Genomic DNA, 25,923 nt, shown 5'->3' with positions numbered 1-25,923 from the left:
CTGTGTGTTGGGTACTTGGAAGTGTATAGCATTCTCTGTACTTTAGAATTATTTTATTACTTAAAATTAACAAACATAACCTCCACATTATGGAATACATGCAACTCTTAATAATAATAAGATGGGCTGGGAGCAGTGCTCACGCCTGTAATCCCAGCATTTCGGGAGGCCAAGGCAGGTGGATCACCTAAGGTCAGGAATTTGAGACTAGCCTGGCCAACACGGTGATACCCCATCTCTACTAAAAATACAAAAAATTAGCCAGGCGTGGTGGCGGGAGCCTGTAATCCCAGTGACCGGAGGCTGAAGCAGGAGAATCACCTGAACCTGGGAGGCAGAGTTTGCAGTGAGTGGAGGTCGCGCCATTGCACTCCAGCGTGGGCAACAAGACAAAACTCCATCTCAAATAATAATAACAAAGATGGACCTATGTACTGACTAGGAATTATCTTTAATACATATTGTTAAGTGAGAAAAGCAAGTGGAAGAACAGTGTGTATCCATTCATGTAGATCATCAGCAAAATCTAGATGGATTTTCTTATGCATTTATGTGAGTGCTTAGAACCAGGGACCTGGGAGGTTAACAAACTCCATGGTTGTCAGTGATCAACTCTGGGCAGGAGCCCAGGAGATAAACAAGACCTTTCTTATTCACTGAGGATAATTACTTATTGTTTTAATCTTTTACTCTGTTGTATCACTTAGATATATGTGGGTATTCATTTTTTTTTCTTAGTATGCCATTTGGTCTAGCAATTCCACTTCTAGGAACTACTCAAGGATGGACAGAGACACTATTGCAAGGATGATCACTGTAGCTTTGGTTACGTTTGTGGAAAAAAAAAAAGGAAAGCCCAAGTGTCCCAGGAGGGGGCACTGTCCTCGTACCTTATCACAAGCGGTCCGCTGAAAATCCAAGCAGCTAGTAAAGGGCTGCAAGAGGACATTTCATGGATGGCAAAGATGTTCCTATGATACATGTCGAGTTTTTAAAGTTGTAAAGCAGAATATATAATATGACACATGCAAAATGTATGTCTGTGTGTATTTTGTTGTCTGTATGTGAGTACATATGTGTGCCTTTTTTCCTGTTTCTATATTGTGGGTTTTGTATTTGTTTTTGTATCTATATACGTGTACATTTGTTTCTGTCTCTCTCTCTCTCTTTCTCTCTCTCTCTCTCTCTCTGTGTGTGTGTGTGTGTGTGTGTGTGTGTGTGTGTGTCTTCCTCTGTTTCTGCAAAGACAAGGGTTGGAGGAATCTACACTTATTTATTGATGATGCTTATCTCTAGGTTGTAGACTCGGGTAATTCTTCTCTCTCTTTTTTTTTCTTTTCCTTCTTTCCTATATTTATTTCTGCATTCCTCTGCAGTTTCTAAAGTTTCTTTTTCACATTGAATGTGTTTTGAAACAAACAAATAACTGTAAACAAACAAGCAAATCACCAATGTGGAAGGACTGAAGGAGGCACAATCCGGGATGAATTTCAGAGTGGGACCCACTCTTGCTGGGGTGGTAGGGAAGGCTGCTATGGGAGTGACAGCTGAGCGGAGACCCACGTGGTACTATAAGAAGCCAGCGGGATAGAGGTGGGCATTGGGAGGGAAGGGAGTACCAGGCAGAGGGAACAGCTAGGACAAAGGCCTTGAGGTGAGAGGAAGCTTAACCTATTGAAGAAGTGTAAGGCCAATGTGTCTGGTTGGAGGGTGGTGAGTAAGGGAGGGAGCAGCATGAAATAAAACTCCATCCATCCATCCATCCATCCATCCATTCATCCATCCATCCATCCAACCACCAGTACACCCACCCACCCATCCACCTACCCCCACCCATCTACCCACCCACCCATCCATTCATTCACCCACTCATCCGCCTACCCATCTATCCATGTATCCATCCATCCATCCATCCATCCATCCATCCATCCACCAGTACACCCACCCACCTATCCACCTACCTGCCCACCCATCTACCCACCCACCCATCCATTCCTCCACCCACCCATTCACCTACCCTTCCATCCACCAATACACCCACCCACTCACCCATCCACCTACCTACCCACCCATCTACCCACCCACCCACCCTTCCATCCACCAATACACCCACCCACTCACCCATCCACCTACCTACCCACCCATCTACCCACCCACCCACCCTTCCATCCACCAATACACCCACCCACTCACCCATCCACCTACCTACCCACCCATCTACCCACCCACCTACCCTTCCATCCACCAATACACCCACCCACTCACCCATCCACCTACCTACACACCCATCTACCCACCCACCCACCCTTCCATCCACCAATACACCCACCCACTCACCCATCCACCTACCCACCCACCCATCTACCCACCCACCCATTCATTCATCCACCCACCCATCCACCCACTTATCCATCCATCTATCCATCCATCCATCCATCCATCCATCCATCCATCCATCCACCCACCAACGCACCCACCTCCCATCCACTTACCCATCCACCTGTCTACCCACTCACCCATCAACCCACCCACCCACCCACCCATCCACCTACCCATCCATCCATATATCCATCCACCCATCCATCCATCCATCCATCCACCCATCCAACAAATAATTTACTGAGCACCTAGTATGTGCCAAGCATTGGTCTAGGTGCTGCACATACGGTAGTGAACAAAACAGTCGCAGCCCCTTCTCCCTCATCATAGTGAGGGAGACAGACTAGAGACTGTGTGTGTGTGTGTGTGTGTGTGTGTGTGTGTGTGTGTGTATTGGTAATAAAGCAGGATGTGGGGGAAGAGGAGAGAGCTATTTCAGCGAGAGTGGTCTGGGAAGGCCTCTCTAGGGAGGGAATATTTGAGCAAAGACTTGAAGGAAGCAAGGGAGAGCTGCGTGGAAACCTGGGGGAGAGTACCCAGGCGGAGGAAAAAGCAAGGGCAAAGGCCTTGGGGAGGGGCAGGCATGGTGTGTTTCAGGAATGGTGGGGAGGCCAGTGTGACTGGAGCAGGGAGAGGTGGTGAGAGTAGAGAGGGTGGTGGTGAGTCAGATAGGAAGTGGGGGACATTGTAAAGTTTGTTTCCAAGGACTGGGGAGCCCTGGAGTGTCTGAGACAGAGGTGTGAGGGTGTATGATTCTCAGTGTCAGCCTCACCTTCATCTGTACATCCAGGGTCTCAGCCGTGGTTGCTGGAGGTGCCACCAGACCATAGTTGATTCCAGCCACAGCATCTATTTTGGTCATTACTAGAGAGAAAGAAGATGGACCATGAGCTGGCTCCCATGGCAGCGTCACTGGAAGCTGAAATGCAGGATCAGAATCCCCTAAAATTGAATCAAGAACTGCAGTGCAAGTTTCATTCCCACCTCCTCCAGGGAGCTCTCCTTAAGGGAGCTCGCCTTAAGGGAAAATGAACCCACACCCCACATTCACAGACACCCCCTTACTCTCTTCTTCCAACAGCCCTGAGATGAGTCGCTAAGACACAGGGTCAAGGGCACAGAGAGACCTAGGCTTGAACGAAACTCTGGATGACCTTGGACAAGTCCTTGCACTTCTCTGAGCCACTTTTTGTCATTTGTAGAACAGAGAGAACCCTAGTGACCTCACAGATGCTGGGAGGGTTTTGAGAGAAAGTGGGTGCCCAATGCCCTGTCCATGCAGAGGCTCAGAAGCCAGAGAGGATCATTGTTAGGATCATTGATAATAGCCCAGGCTGAGCCCTGGCTGGCTCAAGTCTGAAGAGTTTCTCTGTTTCCCAGTAGTAATCAATGAGAATTAAATAAATATCCCTTTTCTCAGTTAGCAGGGAAGAAACCAAGTCTCAGAAATCCAAGTTATCCAATGGTTGGTGAGTGATGAAGCTGGGATTCAGACCAAAATCTTTTTCCTGCCTCTTGAGGCCAAACCTTGGGCACTGCAGCTGCATTGAACCTACCCAGGATGGGCTCCTGTTCTGGAGGAAGAAAATGCCTCTTACATGGGCATATACTATGTGCCAGCCATGCCAGGCTTCACAGCGAGGTAGTCCTGAGAGCAGCTGAAAGCCCAGGCTCTGGAGTGAAGGAAACCTTAGCTCCAGATTTGTATCTTGCGTCTGCTTCTTGATGGCTTCATGACTCTGGACAAGTCTCACCTACTCTCTCAGCCTCAGGTTCCTCACGTTTTTTTTTTTTTTTTTTTTGAGACAGAGTCTTGCTCTGTCACCCAGGCTGGAGTGCAGTGGCATGATCTCGGCTTACTGCAACCTCCGCCTCCTGGGTTCAAGCGATCCTCCTGCCTCAGCCTCCTAAGTAGCTGGGATTACAGGCACCTGCCATGACGCCTGGCTAATTTTTGTATTTTTAGTAGGGACAGGGTTTCTCCATGTTGGCCAAGCTGGTCTTGAACTCCTGACCTCAGGTGGTCCGCCTGCCTTGGCCTCCCAAAGTGCTGGGATTACAGGTGTGACCCCAGCCAGGTTACTCCTGTGTAAAACGGGGAGAATAATGCCTCTCTCAGGGGAGTGTTGGGAGGCTGAGAGGGGACAATTTCCTGAATGCCTGCCACAGTTCTTTGCAGCTTGCCAAGTACTTGGGGGTGAAGATTATTGTCCCCATTTTAAGGACATGGAAACTGAGATCCAAAAAGAAGTGACCAATATCAGATCTCAGGCCAGTCATGTGTCTCTGGCCTCAGAGAGCTGGGGGTATTTGGTTGTTTGGCCCTTGCAGAGCTGAGGGAATGAGGCAGTATGGGCTGTTTGTCCTCCTCACTTCTGGACCTAGCACAAGGACTTGATCCAATGCTAGCTGCCGCTTGAAAATAATCTACTACTCTGCTCATTCCCACCCAGGCCCAGGGCTGTCTGGGAAACTTGCTGGCCCCATCACATCCATCCTGACGTCCTCACTCCCTCCCCTTTCTGTTCCTTTCTATCCTTGATCCTCATCCAGCCCTCACCTGGCAGAGTCTGGAAATAAGGTTGCAGCTCGGAGGATACAGAATTAGTCACTTTCTCGCAAACCTGGGGAGAACCAAACAAGTAATCAGTTAGGTCTTCCCATAGTGAAAAATGTCCCTTGGCAATAACGGGCCAGATATGCCTTGCTTTCCTTGAATGTTTTCTTGAAAATTATGTAGCCAATCAAGTTTCCCTTTTCTTTTTGGCCACCAGGAAGCTCAGAGTTGAACATGTAGCTTAGAAATAATAACTGTATATGACTGTATGGCCTACATAACTGCATTCTATTTCCTGCCCTGGTGTGTGGAACTTTCCTGATGGGTGTTTATGTTTTCTATTTTATAAGGTGTTTTTTTTTGTTGTTGTTGTTGTTGTTTTGTTTTTTCTTTTGTTTCTGTTTGATTTTGCTGTCGCAGATCCTTTGTGGAATGAGGTAATAAACAAATACGAGGTAGTCAATGGCCAGGCTTCCCTTATCTGGGCTTCTGGGAGCATGGGCAGGCTTTCTGCTTAAGTCTAGGTGGGCATCCTCATGTTTGGTATGTATGGCCAGAGAAGCCATTCCCTACCTGCCTTTGCCACCCCACCCCAATCCCCCTGTCCCCTAGCCCATGACTCACAGTGGAACAAACACTAGCCTGAGAAGATCTGTGTTGGGTCACACACTGACTTTGACACTGAAGAAGTTGTTCCATTTATCTAGACCTCTATTTCTTCATCTGTAAAACGGAACATGGCAAATTACATTTTCCATTCCATTTGCTCTTCTGTAATGTGGCCTTGCCACACCCCCAACCAAGAGATGCAGTCTGTGAACTTGCCACTAGAATCTGGGCTTGGCGACTTGCTTCTAAGCAACAGAACACAACAATACACCTGACCTTTGTGTAACTTCAGAGGTGAGGTCATAAAAGGCTGTGCAGAACCCACTCAATGCCATGAGAAGCCCAAGCCCTGTGGAGGGACCATGGAAGTGGCTTGGGTCAATAGTCCCAGCAGAGCTGAGCCTTCAAGTCTTCCTAGCCCAGGCACCAGAGATGGGAGAGAGGAACTCTCCAGGTAATTCTAATATGGAACTTTTGAGTCTTCTGAAGTGAGGGCCCAGACCTCATGGAGCAGAGAGCTCAGCCATCCCTGTCATGCCCGTTTCCTGATGCACAGAATCCATGAACGTTAACAATGGCGGTTGTTTTATGATACCAAATTTTGAGTTGTTTGTTTTCAAGCAATAGATAGCTGGAATATAGGATTTAAACCACAGCCTTCCCCTCATGAAGAGATTGGGGCTGGGGCTGGTGGTCAGACAAGCTCCTTCCCTCCCTCTCCTGATGTTGCTCTCGAATGGCCTTCCCCTCAGTAACCCAGCAGTCTCTTCAGTCCTTGCCTTTCTTGACTACTGGGTAGCTCCTGGTGTGGTTGCCTATTTCCTTCTAGAAACACTCCTTCTAGAGTCCTGTGACCAAGGCCTTCTGCTTTCTTCCTATCCCCTACAGGCTTTTCCCCAGACTTCTTTGCAAGCTCTTCCTCTTTCACTGAGGATGTGGGAGCTTCTCTGGGCTTTCTTCCTGGCTCCCTGTCCCTTCCACTTAGGCCCTCTTCTTGAGCCATTTCAGGCATCCCCACGGCCCCTGTGGCAGATGCTGCAGCGCCACACCCACACTCTCTGGACTGTGCTCAGAAGTGCCAAGCAGTTAGGACCCTAAGAACAGCCTTCAGTGAAAGAAGGGTAGGAGGTGGTAGAAAAATACCCCAGCCTTCTTCCTGCTTCTGGGACAATTCTGAGGTGTGCTCCCCACCATTCCTCTGAGAATTGCCAGCAGGACTGAGTCCCAGTTGCCCATAGCAGCAACCCACTCAGTAAAGGCCCTTCCCTGCCTCCTGACCTCCTCACTGCGCTGCCTGGGAACCCCTCCCAATAAATGACGTGCACCCAAACCCTGACTCAGTATCTGTCTTTGGGATCCCAGGCGGAGTCACCTCCACTGCTCCCAATGTGTGGCCAGTACCCAGGCCTTACTTTGCAGCCCAGGCTTCTCCTCTGAGCTTCAGCCTGGGGACCCAGCTGCCTCATGGACAACTAACTGTCCCTGGGTGTCCTACTGGTCCCCAAGGCTGGCACATCCCAAACCAGACTCCTCAGGTTCTTACTCCTCCTTAGGTTTGGCTGCACCATCTGCCTAGAGATCGCGTCTATCGTCTTCTGCCCCTCCTTCTACACTGCCAATCGAGTTATTTTTCCTGGGGTATGGAGGGAAGAAAAGGGGAAAGAGGGAAGAGGGGAAGAGAAAGAAGGAAGAAAGGGAGAAAAGGAGAAAGGGAGGGAAGGAAGAAAGAAAGGAAAGAAAGAAAAGAAAGGAAGAGCTGGGTGCGGTGGCTCACGCCTGTAATCCCAGTGCTTTGAGAGGCCGAGGTGGGTGGATCACTTGAGGTCAGGAGTTCGAGACCAGCCTGGCCAACATGGTGAAATCCTGTCTCTATCAAAATATACAAAAATTAGCCAGGCATGGTGGCAGATGCCTGTAATCCCAGCTATTTGGGAGGCTGAAGCAGGAGAACCTCTTGAACCCGGGAGGCAGAGGTTGCGGTGAGCTGAGACTGTGCTACTGTACTCCAGCCTGGGCAATAGAGCGAGATTTCATCACCAAAAAAAAAAAAAAAAAAAAAAAGAAAAGAAAAGAAAGGAAGAAGAGTGGGAAGAAGGAAAGGAAGGAAGGAAGGAGGGAAGAAGGAAAGGAAGGAAGGAAGGAGGGAAGACAGCAGTGAGAAGGAGGGAAGGAGAAAATTTGGTTTCCCTGAAGAGTGTTTCTACCACGTAAGGCTCTTGAAGTCCTAAGAGGACCTGGACTGGCATTCTCTGAGGAACCTGCGCCTCTTTTCCAAATGACCCAGGAACAGAGGACAGTACAGCTGGCAGCTGGGGCCCTGCTGGACTCCTGAGCTGCCCCTCAGGCATTGTCACCAGTGTTGCTCACCCATCAGGGCCAACAGACGGCTCCAGATCGCAGCAAATCCTGGTGGGAGCCCAGCTCCCTGCCTGCTCTTCCCTTCATGCACACTTTGTACTGACGCAGGCTCTTCTTTCCCTCAGACACAGCCCCTACATGCTGTATTCCCTGGGGGCAGACTCTCTGGCTCACTCCTCACCATTTCCAGTCCCTCCTGGCATCATGACATCTCATTCCTTCATTCATTCATTCAGGTCAGTACTTGCTACTAAATTGGATCTTATGATTAAGAGCGAGGCTCATCTCTGAGGCAGGGTAGCCTGGATTTGAATTCAAGCACTATTACTTCCGCTTTCTGTATCTCAGTTTACTCACCTGTAAAATAGGGATAATCATGGAATCTCTCTCACAGGGGATTAAATGCCAGAATGTGTGGATTAAATGCTGGAATCCATGGAAAGAGTTCTTAGCATAGTGTCAGATCACTGTAAACACTCAGTATATTATATGGGCCAACACCATCACCATCCCCACTATCACCATAACCATCAACCTCACTATCACCATTGAAACTGCCCAGGATGAGCTCCTGCCTTGGAGGAAGAAAATGCCTATTAAATGGGCATATACTTACCACCATCACCGTCACCATCAACAGTCTCACCATCACCATCACCATCATGATCATCATCTCCACCATTATCATCATCCCCACCATCACCATCATCAATCTTACCATCACCACCATCATCATCATCATCCCCACCATCACCATCACCACCATCATCATCCCCACCATCACCATCACCATCATTATCATCATCCCCACCATCACCATCACCATCACCATTATCATCATCCCCACCATCACCATCACCACCATCATCATCCCCACCATCACCATCACCATCATTATCATCATCCCCACCATCACCATCACCACCATCATCATCCCCACCATCACCATCACCATCATTATCATCATCCCCACCATCACCATCACCATCATTATCATCATCCCCACCATCACCATCACCATCATTATCATCATCCCCACCATCACCATCATCATCATCATCCCCACCATCTCCATCACCATCATTATCATCATCCCCACCACCACCACCATCATCATCCCCACCATCACCATCACCATCATTATCATCATCCCCACCATCACCATCACCATTATCATCATCCCCACCATCACCATCATCATTATCATCATCCCCACCATCACCATCATCATTATCATCATCCCCACCATCACCACCATCAATCTCACCATCACCACCATCATCATCATCCCCACCATTACCATCACCACCATCATCATCCCCACCATCACCATCACCATCACTATCACCATCACCATCATCAGTATCATCATCCCCACCATCACCATCATCAATCTCACCATCACCACCATCATCATCATCTTCCCCACCATTACCATCACCACCATCATCATCCCCACCATCACCATCACCATCACTATCACCATCACCATCATCATTATCATCATCCCCACCATCACCATCATCAATCTCACCACTACCATCATCATCATCCCCACCATCACCATCACCACCATCATCATCCCATCACCATCATCATCATCAACCTCACCATAATCATCATCACCATCACCATCACCATCCTCATCATCTCCACCATTACTATCACCATCATCAACCTCATAATCACCATCAACCTCACCATCACCATCATCACCATCATCGCCATCATCATTATCATCCTCAGCATCACCATCATCATCATCATCCCACCATTACCATTACCATCACCAACCTCACCATCACCATTATCATCCTCACCATCACCATCATCATCATCATCCCTACCATTACCATTACCATTATCAACCTCACCAACATCATCATCATCATCAACAGCAGCAGCAGCATTACTACTTATTAGCTTGGCTGCTATAGAGAGGCCACTTTTAGATGGTACTAAGAAATAATCGTTGTAATTGTTCCAAATGTTAAATATATCTCAACACTCCTCTCAGACTGTTACTTGATTATACAGACAGCTGAACTGTGGGTGAGCTAGCCTAGTGAGTGAGCACATTTTCTGGATTATCTCATGAATCCTTACAGTGCCTTGGTGAAGAAGGTATTAATGTCCCCCCAACCATTTTTTTTTTTTTTTTGAGACAGAGTTTCACTCTTGTTGCCCAGGCTGGAGTGCAATGGCATGATCTTGGCTCACCACAACCTCCAGCTCCCGAGTGCAAGCAATTCTCCTGCCTCAGCCTCCCGAGTAGCTGGGATTACAGGCATGCACCACCACGCCCAGCTAATTTTGTATTTTTAGTAGAGACAGGATTTCTCCATTTGGTCAGGCTGGTCTTGAACTCCTAACCTCAGGTGATCCACCTGCCTCAGCCTCCCAAAGTGCTGGGATTACAGGCATGAGCCACCACGCCTGGCCTAATGTCCCCATTTTACAGATGGTAAAATTGAGTTTCAAAAAGGTCAAGTAATTTCCTCAAGGTTACACAGCTAGTTAAGCCCTGGAGCCAGAGCCAAAACCTACCCTGAGACCCTACCCTGAGACTTTGGCTGGGGATTGTCCTGCTCACTGGAACTGTCCCATCTAATCCCAACCGAGCCACTGGCTCCACTCTTGCCATGTGACTCTAAAACCCATTCTATAGTCCACTGTGTTATGCATTTTGACAAACATGTATTGATTTCTTGCTTTTTAAGCTTTTGACACAGTATCTTCACATAGATGATCTCACTTGATTGATGCCCCCCATCTGTATTTTCAGTGTCTTTAACAAGGAAACCAACATCTTCCACCTAGAATACTGCACGAGCCTCCTCAGTGGTCTCCTTGCCCCTACTCCTGGACCCTCCAGTCATTCCCACGGCGGACAGGGAAATTGTTGTAAAGCACAGATCTGGCCAGGTCACCCACTTGCCTAAAACCTTCAGTGGCTTCCATTGCCCTCTGGAGAGAGCCAAAACTCATTGCTTTTTGAGACAGGCTCAGATGATTCTTAAAAACTGATAATTTGTTAATGGAAAACCAGCCAAACGAATGGCCTGGTCCCTTAGCCGAAGTATCTGGGTTGCAGGTTTAGGCTATGGGCACGGTTCGGGGAGTGCTGGCTGATACCTGTCTCTTGTACTAGTTCCAGCCTCAGGGAATGGGCTACGGCTGGGGTTTGGCCAAAGCCCAGAACTGCAGCTTCATCAATGGCATTTGTTCTGAATGGGGAGCATCAAGGAAGGAACTTGGGGTGGGTGGGGTGGAGGGAGGCTAGCAGGGCTATGGGAAGAGAAGGAGGCAGAAAGAGAATGGCATTTTCTCAGCAGGGAGGAAGGCTGGGGAAAAGTAGAGGTGGCCCAAGCAGGCATGAGGGAAAGTTTGCTGGGAGTGTGGGAAGTGATTGTCTCTTGGTCTCTTGGTGGATTCTTCAGCAAAACATACATGACTGGCTTTTAGAGCTAGGGTTGTGGTTTCAAAGGACTGTAAGGACTACCAAGGGGTCTGGAGTGACAGCAGAGTGTCCGTAGAAGGGGGAGGTGTGTGGTTACTAAGGGCCCTTCCCCTCTGTTCGCTGGTGGGGATCCGAGCCCCTCCTACCTGGCTGTTCATCTTGTTTCGAAGCGCAGACTCAATTTTTTTGCGGAAGAGTCGGATCAGCCACCTAGAGATGGGCAAGTAGGGACATAGATGAGGCTTTTTGGTTGTCCCTGGGCTGGATTCGTGAGGCTGCCTCATCTCAAAAGCTTTCTTCCCTCCTAGAAACAGGCCTTGGCACCCTCTCCCCTGAGCTCTAACTGCACACACCCCATCAGACTCTTCTCCCCGATTTAGTGACCTGTTCATGAGGCTATTTCCTGAATCCCTGCATGGCTGGGCCCTGTCCCAGTCTCATTCCTCACCAGTCCCCTCCCTTGCTGCACACTAGCCACACTGGCCTGCCATGTCCTCTCTCCTATGTGTCCTCTCACCACCGTGCCTTTGCACATGCTGTTCCCTCTGCTTAAAACACCCCCGTCCCCAACACCTCCCTAACTAATGCCTACTTATCCTTTCATCTCAGTTCAAATGTCATTTCACCAAGGAAGAATTGGCCTGCTCCCAGATGGGGTCAGAGCCTCCGGTTCTCTGCCTTCTTAGAAGTTTGTACCTCTTTTTCTTAATTCTTATCTCCTTTTGTAATTCGGTGTGGGCCATTCATTCATACAATGCTTTGGTTAATGATTGTCTTCCCCACTGGGCTGAAAACTTTAAGAGTACAGGACTGTGTGGCTGAGTCTGGGGTGAAATAGACCTGGACTTGAACACTCATTAGCTGTAGCAACTTAAGTTATTGCCTATCTCTCCATGCCTTGGTTTTCTCCCCAGAAAATGGGGGTAATAATAGACCGACCTCACAGAGTCATGGTGTGGCTTGAATGAGATAATGAGTGTGATCAAATCAGTGCTGGGCACAGTCAGCCTCTGACCAATATTAGCTCTTGCTAAGTTTTCACTGGTCACTCCTGTTTCCTGACCACGTTGCACAAGCCTGGTGCAGAGCTGATTCTCACTAGATATTTGTTGAATGGATGGATAGATGAATGCCTACAGATTTGTGATGAGGATATGATTTAGTGCATATGTAAAGTGCTTAGTATGAGCCTGGGACATAGTAAGTGCTCAGTAAAGTCTGCTGGATGAATATGGAATGAACAAATGATGCCTTGAGAAAGAGACAGTGTCTGCTTCATCTGTGGGTCCCTGGCTCCCATACCATGCCTGAGGCCTCTGAGCAAGGCCTGGCATGCAGGTGGCACTCTGGATGTGTTTTCAGAATACAGGGATGATTGGGAGAGTTCTTCTTTAGGTCCCTCCTCCCAGCCACAGTCCTGAGAGTCCATACCCCACTTTGCTCTTTGAGATGCGCACGTGGACACTGTTGATGTGGCTGCTGCAGCTGGAGCAGGTGATGGTGGGCTTGCCTGATGTTGGGTTACTGCCCAGCTTCAGATCAGCTGAAATGGACATGCCTTCTATGCTCAGGTCAAAATTGCCGCTCGTTTTTCTGAAGAAGAACAAAGAGGAATGTGGGACAAATCCTTTCTTCCCACTGCCATTCAAACTTTACCCCAGTGCTGGAAGGCGGGTTTTGTTATTATCCCCACTCCAGGTGAGGAGGTACAGTTCAGAGAGAAGAGGCAGCTTGCCCAAGATCACACAGCAGCCGAGTGGGAGAGTCAGGAATCCAACCTGAACTCGGAACTCATGTTTGCCTGGCAGAAACCTGCTCTTAACCACTGCTTCAGCCGCTGCCCTAGCTGTGTGGCCTTGGGCATGTTTCTTACCTCTCTGAGCTTCCATTTCCTCCCTCAGACCCTGGATCAGCAGTCGGACACCAGAGTGTGTGTCTCAGCTTTGCTACTAAAAAGCTGGGTGTTTGGGGCCGATGACTTTCATTCATTAATGCCCCCATTAATTCAGTAATGAGGTTAATAACTCCTCCTCCAGGGATGAAATGGGTTTTGGATAAGACAGTGGACATTCTTTTGTTTTTGTGTGTGATCAATAAGGGAAAAGACAGATGCAAAACAGCCCAGGGGGAGAGTTAAGTGATTCTTATTGTGGGGAGGAGACACATCCAGCAGTTCTTGTAAGGGCGGGCAGACTCACGCCCCTTTCATCCGCCAGGGCAGTTTCTCCTCCATTTTCCTCCCTAGATTCCCCAGAAAGGAGACCTTCCTAAAGCGACGGTCAGTCTGAACCACTATTGCTAATGGGCAGGGTAGCTGTGGGGAGAGCCCAGGACTTAGATTTGGAGTTGTAGTTTGGGTTATTTACCCCTATTTTTCACCCTCCCCTGCATTCATACCCTCACCATTGCCTATCATGGCAGGGTTGAGGAGGGTGCCTTTGCTTGCCCTTGACTTTGGGCTTGGCCACATGAAATGATTTGGCCAGTGGTATATAAGTTCTGAGCCTGGGCCTTAAGAGGACCTGTGTGTTCCTGCTTTCCCTTTTTGCACCTCTGCTATCACCAAGAATATGCTCTGCATAACCCACTGGTCCGAGGAGGAGGAGACACAGGTGGAGCCAAGCCTCCTCTGCTAAGCCCAACCCAGATCAGCTGAGCCCCAGCCGACACACAGATACATAAACGATGACAGCTGATTGTTGTTTTAAGCTACAGAGTTTGGGATGGTTTGTTACACAGCAATAGCTAACTGATAAACAGAATAAATTAAAGGTTCCACTTAGCTTTCCACCCTAAGCCACATGCACCAACTCAGCCTTGCCAGTATCCTGCACTGAGATGTGGATAAATGCTCAGCTATTAATCAAGGGTTATGTTGAATCTTCTCATGTGAAGAATTTCCTGAGGAACACTGTGGCGATAGGTGGTGATAGGCAAGGCAAAAATTGGGCATTCCAGAGATGCTGACTCTCTAATTCCGTCCAAATATCACCAAGAGCGCACCCAACAAACCGCAAGCACGGAAACGCACAAGAATCTTTTTCGTGCCTTCCATTTCCCACTGATCTTGATATTGGCGTTGCTGATGGAGAACTTAAGGCCCACATTGGGCACCATGCTTATCTGGGAACTGGGAAGCTGGAATTCACGGATGTCCATGCTGCAAAGGAGAAATGTGAATTTCATATAATTGCATATACTCCTAGGTGCCCACATGAGGACTTCATTAATGGTTAATGCAGACTCATCCCCCACCACCCGGTCCTTCACTCCATCCATTCCAGGAGGAGCCCAAAGCTAAGAAAGCAGGCTTGGCAAATATGTAGGCAACTGGAGTGGCTTAGGTTTTGAAGTCAGAAAAAACTTGCATTTAAATCCTGCTCTTTAATATACTCTTGGGTTACCCTGGGCATAATTACCCCAAGCCTCAGTTTCCTGATCTATAAAATGGGCACAGTGATCTCTATTTTGCAGGGTGTGTGACATTCAATGAAGATAAAATAGAAGGCCCTTTAACTGGAAGCTCTGTACAGGATAGCGCGGTATAGCTCTGTCTTGTTTCACTATTGCAGCCCCAGATACTGCTGTGTCAGACATACAGTGGGTGCTCAAAATATCTGTGAATGAATGGGTGTGTAAAACTCTGCAGAGGACTTTTATGGGTTTTCTGCCCAGTGCACAGCCCCCTTCTTGTGATAACAGAACTACTAGATTATTTAGGGGGAGCCCCTCCCCACATCTGTTCCATGCCACTCCAAAGAAAGTTGACCTCACGTCCATCTTCAGGGGGTGGAGCTTGCAACTTAGGCTCAGCCAAGTAGTGTATTTCATTCCCTGGCCACAGTGATTGGCTCAGGGCTGTGTACATAATCTAAGGTGGGCCAGTCAGAGTGAGTCTTAGGGCTCTCTGTTCAGAGTGCTGAGCAGGAGATCTAGCGAGACTTACTGGTGGCTGTCTTGCCTCTGGAGGGGACACACTGCCTGTGAATTAGGCCTGTCCAAGGAAGTGATGCTGAGAGGTGGCAAGAGAGAAACAGGGCCCAGTGACATGTAAGCCTGCCTCAAGGTGAACCTGAAGCCAGACTCTTCCAGAGACTTTTCGGTCATGTGAGCCAATGCATTCTGCCTTAAGCCATTTTGGAAAAGATTTTCTGACCTTGAAACCTTGCACATTCTAATTGACATATGGCACAGGGTTTGGGGGCTCATGACATATTTCCTGGGAGTCGTGGTTTTTGTGGCTTCCTCCACACTCAGCTGGGAGGTTGCCTCCCCTTGGGATGATGTAAACACAGGCTTTGGGATATGAAACTCTGTGAGTTGAGGAGTTTGTGGCTCTGCATTCTAGCTCTTGGTGGCCCCAGAACACTACAAGTCCTGCAAATCGAGGATTGAGCTCTGACAGGCCTCACCTGTAGAAGCTATAATGCCCCTTCCCAAGATGCTTGATCTTAAAGCTTCCTGAGTAGTCAGGAATCTTGATCCTTTTCAGCTCCTTCTGCAGCGCGGCCGTCCCCTGCTGGCTGGCTGAAGGGAGAAGGCAGGGGTGACAGTCAGAGGCACAGCCTGGAGCAGGGGGCAGACGGGCAGGGCAGGCTCTGGACCCTGGGCCCCTGTTCGTAGCATGGACAGTGGCACTGGAAGGGTCAAAAACAGGGATCAGTTAAGGTTTCCTAGAAAAGGCCAAATAGTAAACTGACCCTTTATAGGAAACCGTATTGCCTCTGTCACAAATACTCAGCTCCGCCATTACTGCCCAAAACAGCCATAGACAATATCATGTTCTTGTATGTGCCTGTATTCCAATAACACTTTATTTGTTGCCATTGAAATGAGAATTTCATATAACTTTCACATGTTGTGAGATAGTATTTTCTTCTTTTGTTTTTGTTTTGAGACAGGGTCTCGCTATGTCGCCCAGGCTGGAGTGCAGAGGCATGATCATGGCTCACGGCAACCTCGACCCACCGGACTCAGGTGATTCTCCCACCTCAGCCTCCCTAGCAGCTGGGATCACCGGTGTTCGCCACCACACCAGGCTAACTTTTTAAAATTTTTTTTAACATTTTTGCAGAGATCTGGGGTTTCACCATGTTGCCCAGCTGGTTTTGAACTCCTGGGCTCAAGTGATCCTCTTGCCTCAGCCTCCCAAAGTGCTGGAGTTATAGGCATGAGCCACCATGACCAGCCCTTTTGATTTTTTCCCATCATTTAAAGATATTAAGACCATTTTTGTCTTATAAGCCATACAAAAACTGAGGGCTATAGTTTGCTGACCCCTGGTCTAAAATATCACCCCTGAAACACCCAGTTATGCCTCCTGCTAGTATTTGTTGGATACTTAATTTGTTATTTGCTCTATGCTACACCCCCACAGATCTCCCACCTCTCTGGGTTTTGGACTGTCTCCCCAGGGCCTTTGCACGTGCTATTCTTGCTCCCTAAGAAATTCTTCCCTCCCATATTCATCCGATCAGCTTCTAGTCAGCTCATTCATCACTTCCTCTGGGAACCCTCCCTGGCCCAGTAGATCAGAGCAACACCCTGTGTTATTCTCATGATGCTGTGGACGGGTCCTTTGGAGCCCCTGTTACCATCTGTAATTATGCATTTATTCACGTGACTCTGACTAATGTCTCTTCCCTATTACATGTAAGCCTCCTGAGGTCAGCAGCAATCTGTTTTATTTACTAATGTGTCCACTACATTCCCATTGTGCCTGACACTTTGAAGGCACTTAAGATTTGTTAGATGAGGCTGGGTGCGGTGGCTCACACCTGTAATCCCAGCACTTTGGAAAGCCAAGGCAGGTGGATCACTTTAGGTCAAGAGTTCAAGAGTTCAGCCTGGCCAACATGGTGAAACCCCGTCTCTACTAAAAATACAAAAAATTAGCTGGGTGTGATGGTGCACGCCTGTAATCCCAGCTACTTGGGAGGTTGAGGCAGGAGAATCGCTTGAACCCCGGAGGCGGAGGTTGCAATGAGCTGACATGGCACCGTTGCACTCCGGCCTGGGCCACAGAGCGAGACTCGGTCTCAAAACAAAACAAAAAAAGATTTATTAGATGAATAAATAATGTCCTAATGGCAGGAATTCTACCACCAGTTATGATGTGGCTAACAGCATCAAAGAACCAATTAAAAGGCAGACACATTACCTGAAAAGGAGTAAGTAATAAGATGAGGGAGCCCAGACTTTGGGTTTTCTCGGAGCCAGTTAGGAAATAATGATATCAATGAAATGTATCGAGCTTTACTCTGTGCCAAGCACTGTTCTAGGCTCTGTATATGTATGAATTTGTACAATCCTAGGAAGTAGGTCCTGTCACTACCCCCATTTCACAGATAAGGAAGCTGAGGCTCAGAAAGCTGAGGTGACTTGCTAGGGGCCCACAGCTGACAAGGGGCAGAATTTGAATCCAGGCCTTCTGGTCTCAGAGCCCATGCCCTAGAGAAGGCTTTCTGGGGGTTCAAAAGTAAATGACACATAACTGGTTACTGTGTGGAGGGAAAAAAAATGTGCGGTGGCCAGGATCCGTAAGTTGACAGGGGCCAGGCCTCGAAGGGTCTCAAATGCCATGCCAAAGGGTCAGGATAGCTTCTGAAGGCAGTAGGGAGCCACGGAGAATGTGAGCCAGGGGAAGACGTGAAGGGATTTGCTGCATTCCAGAAAACTCACTCTGATTGGCACAAGGGGCCTGGGTAGAAGGGGAAACTGAGGCTGCTATGACGGAGCATGAAGACCACTGAACTTAAAGACCCTGACTGAGCCTCTGCTCCGACAGGCTTCAGGGCCATACTCATTCCTCCTAGCTCTTCTGTCTTCTGTGGCCTTCTGTCTGCAGCTCTAGGATTCAGTGATGTCCTGCTGGGCTGGGGTGGGAATTCAGGGGTGGGATACCAGGTCCCCTGAGTCCTGTCTGTTTCCCCAGCGCACCCCAACTGGTGAGGCTCTGCCTTCCGTTTGGTCTGATTTCCCTGGGGCTGGGTGTCACCCACTGCTCTGCAGGTCATCTCTCTGCCACTGGGAGGCAGCATCAAGCAACCCCGCTCTGGGGCATCAGGCAAGACCAGAGCTCAAATCCAGGCTGCCCACTTCTCGTGTGTAAATGTGGATAGCAGCAGTTTGTCTTACACAAGGCTGAAGTGAGGGTAAATGAGATTGTGTGTGTAAAGTTACTAGCTCAATGCCTGGCACAGGTTAGAGCAGGTCTTTCTCTCCTCTGCCTGGGCCTGGGTGAGTGGTCTGGGGGGACCCTCTTCGTGTCACCCAGCAGAGCACTGTGCACAGTATGGCCGCCAGCCCCTGTGCTGGGGAGAGCACGGGGTGGGGAGGTCCTCCCACACTCTCCCTCTGACCCTGCTCAGCCTCCTCAGCATCGAGAGGCAAACGGCAAGGCTGAGAACTGGCTTTGGAAAGAAGAGAAGGGCTTAGAAGTCCAAGGTGGAGTTACATAGAGGGAAGGAGGGGACCATGAGGACCCTCAGGAGTCTGAGCACTGGATTTGGAGTCTCTAGACCAGTGCTCCAATCCCAGCTCTGCCATCCCAGCCCTGCAATCTTAGGCAACTCGCTTTGCCTCAGTTTCTTCATATATAAAATGGGGGCAAGGGGACGTGCCCTGAGGAGCGATGAGCGTGGCAGGTGCTGGATCTAAAGCGCTGCACACAGTAGATGCTCAGTAAGTGCTCCTCAGGGGTGGAGAGGAGGGAAGGGAGGCATCCAATTACCGTAGTCCAGGCCCTTCTGGGAGATCCTGACCAGGACGCCAGGGTTGACGGCCGCTGTCACGGCGGTGCCTATGGCTACCAGCACCAGCAGGGACACCCATCTCGGCGTGTTGCGAGGGCCCCTGGCCATGTCCTCTCTCATCCTCCAGAGCTGCCAAAACCTCAAGGCCTTGAGGTGGAACCAGGGAGCTTTAAAAGAGTTGGCTGGGGAAATGCAAGTCAGTAGAATGTGGAAAGGAGGAAGGAACTGGCCAGAGTGGGAAAGAGGGAGGGCAGCTGTGGTTTTCCACTCTGGGTAGGGCCCCACAGGCAGGGAGATGTGCAGCCTGGGATGCTCGCATGTGCATGTATGCATGCGTGTGTGTGCGCGGGTGTACATGTGTGTATGTGTGTGTGTAGATTGGTTCCCCTCCCTAAGCACCCCATCCCCCGCTCTGTGCCCCCACCCAAATGCCCCCACCTACGGACTCCCTTGAAGGTGAGTGGCACAGACATAAGGATTCATATTTTTCTTTCTACTTTTGATTTCTTTTGTATTTTTGATAGTAAAACATTTAAGAAAACAGATGCTTTAGTGTTTTCTTGTCCTGAGAGGCAGTAGTGATAATGATTAAATGCTCACATTTTAGAGTCTAGTATCTTGGCTGTGGTTTTAAATCTTAGCCCTGTCATTCTCTAGTAGTCTGACCTCAGGCAAGCCCTTTAACCTCTCTGAACTTCAGTTTTCTCTTCTGCAGAAGAGAAATATATAGTATTGCTCCCTCTCTGGATTGTAGAGAAGTTAAAATGAGCTTAAAACCACGTAAAGCATTTAGCATAGTGCCCGTGCAAAATAAATATCCAAATGCTAGCTATTAATGTTATCCTGATTTCAAAAGTAACCCATGTTTATTGGCCAAAATTTGAGAAAGAAACAAGAGAATACAAATTACACGTGACTCCCTCTTCCAGAGACAAGCCAAAGTGTATTTTAGAGTATTTCTTTTCTCCCTTTTTGTTGGTAAGCATAGGTAGAGAGTCCATGTTTGTTTGTTAACCAATATGGGATCACCTGGTCAGTTTGGTAAAGTTCCCTTTTTTCGAGAAACAATATGTAGCAAATGTTCTTCTCCAGCATTAAGTATTTCATTGCTTTATCATCCCACAGCTTTCTTATCCAAGCTTCTGTTTTTGTACATTTTTACTCCTTCCTTTGGCAGATGTAGAACCTGGGGCTTCACCAGAGGAAGCGTTCTTCCCACAGTCACTCAGCAAGCTGCTAGCAGAGCGAGGATCAAAACACAGCCCTCCAGATGCATCCCACACCAGCCCGAATCCCTCAGCGCCTTGGGATTTGGGGGGATGTAGACACTCCCCACTGCCAACCCAGCTTTCCAGACAGGTCCCTGTCTGCTCAGCCCCTGCCCCTCCCTCTGCAGCAGCCTCAGGCCTTGGGTGGGCTGGAACCCCACTGGGCAGCCTGCTCTGTCTCCATGGTGATGAGAGGAGGGGCGGGGCTGCAGAGGGGGCAGCCAGCTTCTTTCCCGCTGGGTTCTCATCAGCCCCCTAGTGCCCTGTCTCCCTTTTAGATTTTATGAAAGTCTAATGAAGTCCGCTGAGCCCGGAGGACGTGAGACCTTCTGAAGTTTTCTTCTTTTTTTCTTAAAAGTTTCTTTCTTCCTCTCTTCGTTTGGTTCTAAAAGAGTCTCCCCTCCTGCTTTCATCTGCAGCAACTAGAATTCTTCTGGCTTGCTTCAGAATGAAAGCAGTGGCCATGTGTGAAGCATCCACTGTGTGCCAGATGCTTCACATGCATCATCTCCAAGCCAAAAAACAACCCTGAGAGAGGGATGATTCTTCCCCATTTTGTTTATTATTATTATTATTATAGAGATGAGGTCTTACTATGTTGTCCAGGCTGGTCTTGAACTCCTGGGCTCAAGCAATCCTCCTGCCTCAGCCTCCCAAAGTGTTAGGATTAAGGCCGAGCCACACCATGCCTGACCTCTTCCCCATTTTGGAGACAAGGAAACTGAGATGCAGCGATCACATTACTGTCATGGTCATTCCTCCTTTCATGCAGAGAAGATTTTCCCTTACCTGAGGCAGGTGCCAGGAGGACTCATGACGGTAGGCCCTCACCCCAGCTCTCCCTTTTTCCAAGTGATTTGAGCCCCCAGACTCAGATGTCTGCATCTGTATCAGGAAGATTGCTCTAAGTAGCAGCCAGAACACATCGATTGATGACTTGTCACAAAAATTAGATTTTTGAAAAATTATCTTGCACATTTTTGAACACTTCCAGCTCTTAGTCGCTCGAAGTTCCTGAGTTCCCCGAGGCCCAGGTAGATGTGGTATCCGTGAGGGTGTCAGCTAGGAAAGGAACATTAAGATGAAATCACATGACAATGACCTACATTGTTATAAAATTAGAATCTTAAAACCAGCTGACGGCCGCGGGTGGTGGCCCACACCTGTAATCCCAGCACTTTGGGAGGCCAAGGCAGGTGGATCACTTGAGGCCAGGAGTTCGAGACCAGCCAGGCCAACATGGTGAAACCCTGTCTCTACTAAAAATACAAAAATTAGCCAGGCATGGTGGTGTTCACCTGTAATCCCAGCTACTCAGGAGGCCAAGGCATGAGAATCTCTTGAACCCAGGAGGCAGAAGTTGCATTGAGTCAAGATCACGCCATTGCACTCTAGCCTGGGCAATAGAACAAGACGCTGTCCCCCTACCACCCCCCACCAAAAAAAAAAAAAAAAAAACCCAGCTGGCAAGTTTCTGAACAAGCAACCCCACTGGCTTCCCCGATGTCTCATGCCCAGCCACATCTAGATGAGCCCATCAGTGACTTTTCACAGCCTCCTTGTCAGCACTGCTGCCGGCCATGGAGCTGCCCCACTGCTTCAGATCTGACCCCGTATCCTGTATCAGTAACAGTGTCTTCAACGCAAGTATCAGAAACCATCAACTCACATTGCTTCAACAATAAACAAATTTATTATCGCAGAGAGGAAGTCCAGAGGGAGGAGGACAGGTTTGAGATTCTGCCTGATTCAGCAACTGACCGACATCTGCAGGATCATCTTTCCATCTCTCTGCTCTCCCATCCCCGTGTCTCAGATTTGCTCTTACATTGGCTTCTTTCATGGTTGCAAGATGGCTGCAGCAGCTCCAGGCATCCCATCTAAATAGACTTTTCCCCAAAAATCCTTTTCCTCTTCTTCCTCCTCCTGCTTTTTGTTTTTTTCTTTTCCCTAAAATTATTATAAAATATTTCAAACCTATAGACAAGAATAGACCACCTGGGTTTATAAAACCTTAACATTCTGCCATATTTGCTTCCTAGAGTTCCTTTTAGTTCTAGGAATTTTGATACATGTATAGCTGTGTGTTGTAACCAGGACCACAATCAGGCTATAGAAGAATCCAGTCATCCCCCAAAACTCTCCTCCATCTATTTCAATTTGATGCAGCTTAAATCATAGGGAAAATATATTCTTCTCTGTAGAAATTCACAGATGGGGTGGATCAAGAGTTGGTCAGTTCAAGGGCTGGATCTATTTTCCTGCTCTTCCATCCTTAGGCTGTTGACTTTTTCCAGAAGAAAGTGAATTGGGTTTAGAGCCAGGCAGACCTGGGTTCATAGTCCCAGCCATGCTACTCTACTCTGTGAGCCTGGCCAAGTTCCTCCACCTTTCTGAAATTGGGGTTCCTCATTTAAAGATGAGGAAACAGTGCTCATCATGGCAGTTGTTCCTGAGGATGAAATGAGATAATAAGTGTGAATCGATTTGCACAGAGAAGGTGCTCAGTAAATAATTATAAGTCAACCTTCATCACTAGCTGGCTGGAGAGCCTCAGAGCCCCCAGGAAAACACGCCAGGGGTACTGGAAACTGAGCTCTTGGCCCTCTGGCCTCTGGGTTTGGACTGGATAGGGGCAAAGATAGAGGAATCTGTGGCTTACATTGCCTCTGTGAGCCTTCCACTCTGCAAGGGGCTTCGAGGAGAAGCAGCCACTCCCTGCCTTATGTGAGCCCCTGCAGCACAGCAAGGCTGTTAAGGGTGTGGTTTGGAACCTGACAAACCCGGGCCCAGATCCCAGCTCTGCCACTTCCTGGCTCTGTGACTGTGAGCTTGCTGCTTAAACTTGCTGAACCTGTTTCCTCGTTTGTCCCTACACTCCATCCTCAGGCACAGGTCTTGCCTGGGTTTAACATGAGGTCACCTCCGTGGTCACCTGAGGCCCTGTACTTTCCCTCCCCTCAGCTCTGATTTTCTAGCCCTTTCCCTCCCTCACCCAGCAGTGTCCCACTTCCTCTGTGTGTCCAGCTTCCAGGCTATGCTGCCAGGCATTCTTTGATCCTGAGTGGGGGTTGCAGGTGAAGGAGGAGCTTGTGGTAGATGCTGGAGGGTGAAGGGGAAGAGAGGAGCAGGCCCACCTGGAGATCCAGCCGCGAGGTGCAGTATGGAAAAGACAATCAGGCCAGCATGGTGGGAGGCCGAGGTGGGCAGATCGCTTGAGTCCAGGAGTTTGAGACCAGCCTGGGCAACATGGAGAAACCCTGTCTCTACAAAAAATACAAAAATTAGCCAGCATGGTAGCCCACCCCTGTAGTCCCAGCTGCTTGGGAGGTTGAGGTAGGAGGATCACTTGAGCCTGGGAGGCGGAGGTTGCAGTGAGCTGCGATCTGCACTCCAGCCTGGGTGACAGAGCAAGACTCCGTCTCAAAAAAAAAAAAAGTACAATCAGACATTTTGTACAATTTGTATTAATTTTGTATTATGGCATAAACTCTTAAGAGGGTGTCTCTCCTGCTTTGTTATGCTAAAAAACACTGTCTGTCTCCTTCCCAGCTTCACATCTCATAAAAGGGCTCCTTTGAGTAATCTGGTCGGAAGGATATGAGCCTCCAAGGGGCACAGGGTGGGGGCTGATCTTCCTCATTATTATTAATACTAATATTAATTATTATTATCACAGCAATCCCATAGTGGGACACAAGATATACTCAATAGAGAATAAATTGAAAGAAGAGTCAGAGCATAGTTCTAGACCCTAAGTGCTTGGAGACTAAGGACAAGCTCAATCTGGCCTGGCAAACCCCCAAGGCTTCCAGGGGGAGGCGTCTGCCTCGGTGCCTGGGGGCTGATGGAAGGAGGGTGGTTTCTCAGACTGAAGGCCTGAGCCCTGCGCAAAGGGCAGTTTCTGGGACAAGCTGAAGGCTGAGGGAAAGGAAAACAAGATGGAGCAGCTCTCCGGGGGTGGGTGGAAGGGAGGGTGCCTCTCTGGCTTCTTTTGCTCAAGAAACTAGAGATCTTTGCCTGTGTCACAATGTTGGCTCACGGCAGGCCTGGCCTCCTCCAGCCCAAGGGAGGATCACGGGAAGAAAAGCAATACAGGCAGTTGGCTGTTGCCAAATGTGCAACGGCCTCTGACACTTGGGGCTGTTTCCCCTCAGCCACATTAGGAAATACGTGTGTGCCCAGCCAAGCCCCAACAGGCTGAGCCCCGAGAGAACTTGGGCTGGTAGAGAGCTGCTTGTGGCCTGGCTCTGCCCTATGCCGGGGAGAGCATGAGCTGGGAACATCGGCAGGCTGGGGTTAGGGGGAGGTTAGTGGGGACCAGGGCCTGGGGTGGAGCCTTGGTTTTGCCTCTGCTTGGCTGTGTGAACCTGGACCAGTCTTTGCCCCTCTCTGGGATCTAGGGTCCTCATTCATAAGAACAGCCACCATCTTTGATGGGCTTAATCCGTATCAGAAACCAAGCCAAACCCTTGGCTGACATTCTCTTTTAATCCTTATCTAGCCCTGAAAGTAGGTATCATTGGCTCCATTTCACAGATGAGAAAATTGAGGCTCAGAGAAGTTATGCAACTTGCCTAAGGCCACACAAGCAGAAAAGTGGCAAAGGGATGCTGAAGGCTTCAAAATGAGGAGAGGGGGCACCTCCTGTTGCATTATGTGATGGAGGTGAGTGTGGATTGTGGACTCATGGAGAAGCATGAGGGGCTCTTTGTAGGCAATGACAAAAAGCCAGTGACACTTAATGTAACCATATTTTTACCCACAGGTTGGTGAGGCCCAGAAAAACAACCTCCAGGGACCTATCCTTTCAAGCTTCTGTGCCCTTGACTATGCCATTTCTTCTACCTGGAGACTTTCTTTCCATAAGTGGAAAACTCCTATACATGCTTCAAGGCCCAGTTCAAATATCGCATCCTACATGGAGCCTTCCAGGTTATCTGGGCTCCCTTCAGAGTCTGTCTCCATGATTGCCACCCTGTGTAATTGTCGTCTATTTACTTGCCCATTTCTCCATCTCTCAGAGGTTGACAGCACGGGTTCTTAAGCCAGTTTAGCCTGGGTTCAATTCTGGCCTCTGTTGCTTTCAAGCTGTGTGACCTCGGGAAAGTCACTAACCACTCTGAGACTCTTGTTTTTTGTAAAACAGGATTAATAATATCTACCTTGTGTTGTTAATGTTAGATTAAATGAGCCAATGCATTGGAGTCTATACTAGATGCTCAATTATGGTAGCTATGTCTATTATAATTTGTGGTTGTTAAGACTCTAAAATTGCTTTCAATTTTTTATTTTGAAATAATACCAAACTTACAGAACAGTTTCAAAAATAGTACAAAAATTCCTATATTTATCTCACACAGATTGTCCAAGTTAGTAATGTTTTACTACACTTATCTTTACAGATGTATCTATATATGAATATATATGTGAATAGATGTATATATGTAAATATTTTTCTAGAATTATTTGGGTGTAAGTGCACGCATAATATTTTAGTTTGTATTTCCTAAAAACAAGGATGCTTTCCTGCATAAT

At 48.4% G+C, this 25,923-nt stretch overlaps 1 protein-coding gene and 1 long non-coding RNA gene across 4 annotated transcripts in view; one reads left to right on the top strand and one right to left on the bottom strand.

The window, feature by feature from the left end:
- The window catches only part of BPI (bactericidal permeability increasing protein), a 33,727-nt gene extending 14,434 nt beyond the window's left edge, over window positions 1–19,293 (bottom strand). The window contains exons 1-7 of the mRNA XM_024239099.2: window positions 19,096–19,293; window positions 15,776–15,890; window positions 14,395–14,523; window positions 12,795–12,956; window positions 11,510–11,573; window positions 4,940–5,003; window positions 3,152–3,243 (exon numbers count right to left, since the gene is read on the bottom strand). Of these exons, the coding sequence (XP_024094867.2) occupies window positions 3,152–3,243; window positions 4,940–5,003; window positions 11,510–11,573; window positions 12,795–12,956; window positions 14,395–14,523; window positions 15,776–15,890; window positions 19,096–19,237 (768 nt within the window). The 5' untranslated portion in view covers window positions 19,238–19,293. The remainder of the gene's footprint in view (window positions 1–3,151; window positions 3,244–4,939; window positions 5,004–11,509; window positions 11,574–12,794; window positions 12,957–14,394; window positions 14,524–15,775; window positions 15,891–19,095) is intronic.
- LOC129052115 (uncharacterized) lies at window positions 5,569–25,655 on the top strand. 3 transcript variants are annotated; one of them, XR_008516925.2, is made up of 4 exons: window positions 5,569–5,999; window positions 8,029–8,139; window positions 24,890–25,053; window positions 25,154–25,655. It is a non-coding gene; the product is annotated as an uncharacterized LOC129052115 (long non-coding RNA). The 3 variants fall into 3 exon arrangements; XR_008516924.2 differs by having other exon boundaries at window positions 5,577–5,999; window positions 24,925–25,053; XR_008516923.2 differs by lacking the exons at window positions 24,890–25,053; window positions 25,154–25,655 and adding an exon at window positions 20,295–22,413 and having other exon boundaries at window positions 5,607–5,999.
- Window positions 25,656–25,923: the final 268 nt, after the last annotated feature.

The sequence above is a fragment of the Pongo abelii genome, chromosome 21 (genome assembly GCF_028885655.2).
Source record: "Pongo abelii isolate AG06213 chromosome 21, NHGRI_mPonAbe1-v2.0_pri, whole genome shotgun sequence".
In the NCBI taxonomy this organism is placed as follows: domain Eukaryota; kingdom Metazoa; phylum Chordata; class Mammalia; order Primates; family Hominidae; genus Pongo; species Pongo abelii.
Note: the sequence above shows the minus strand (reverse complement) of the source record. Positions and strands in the feature narration are given on the sequence as shown.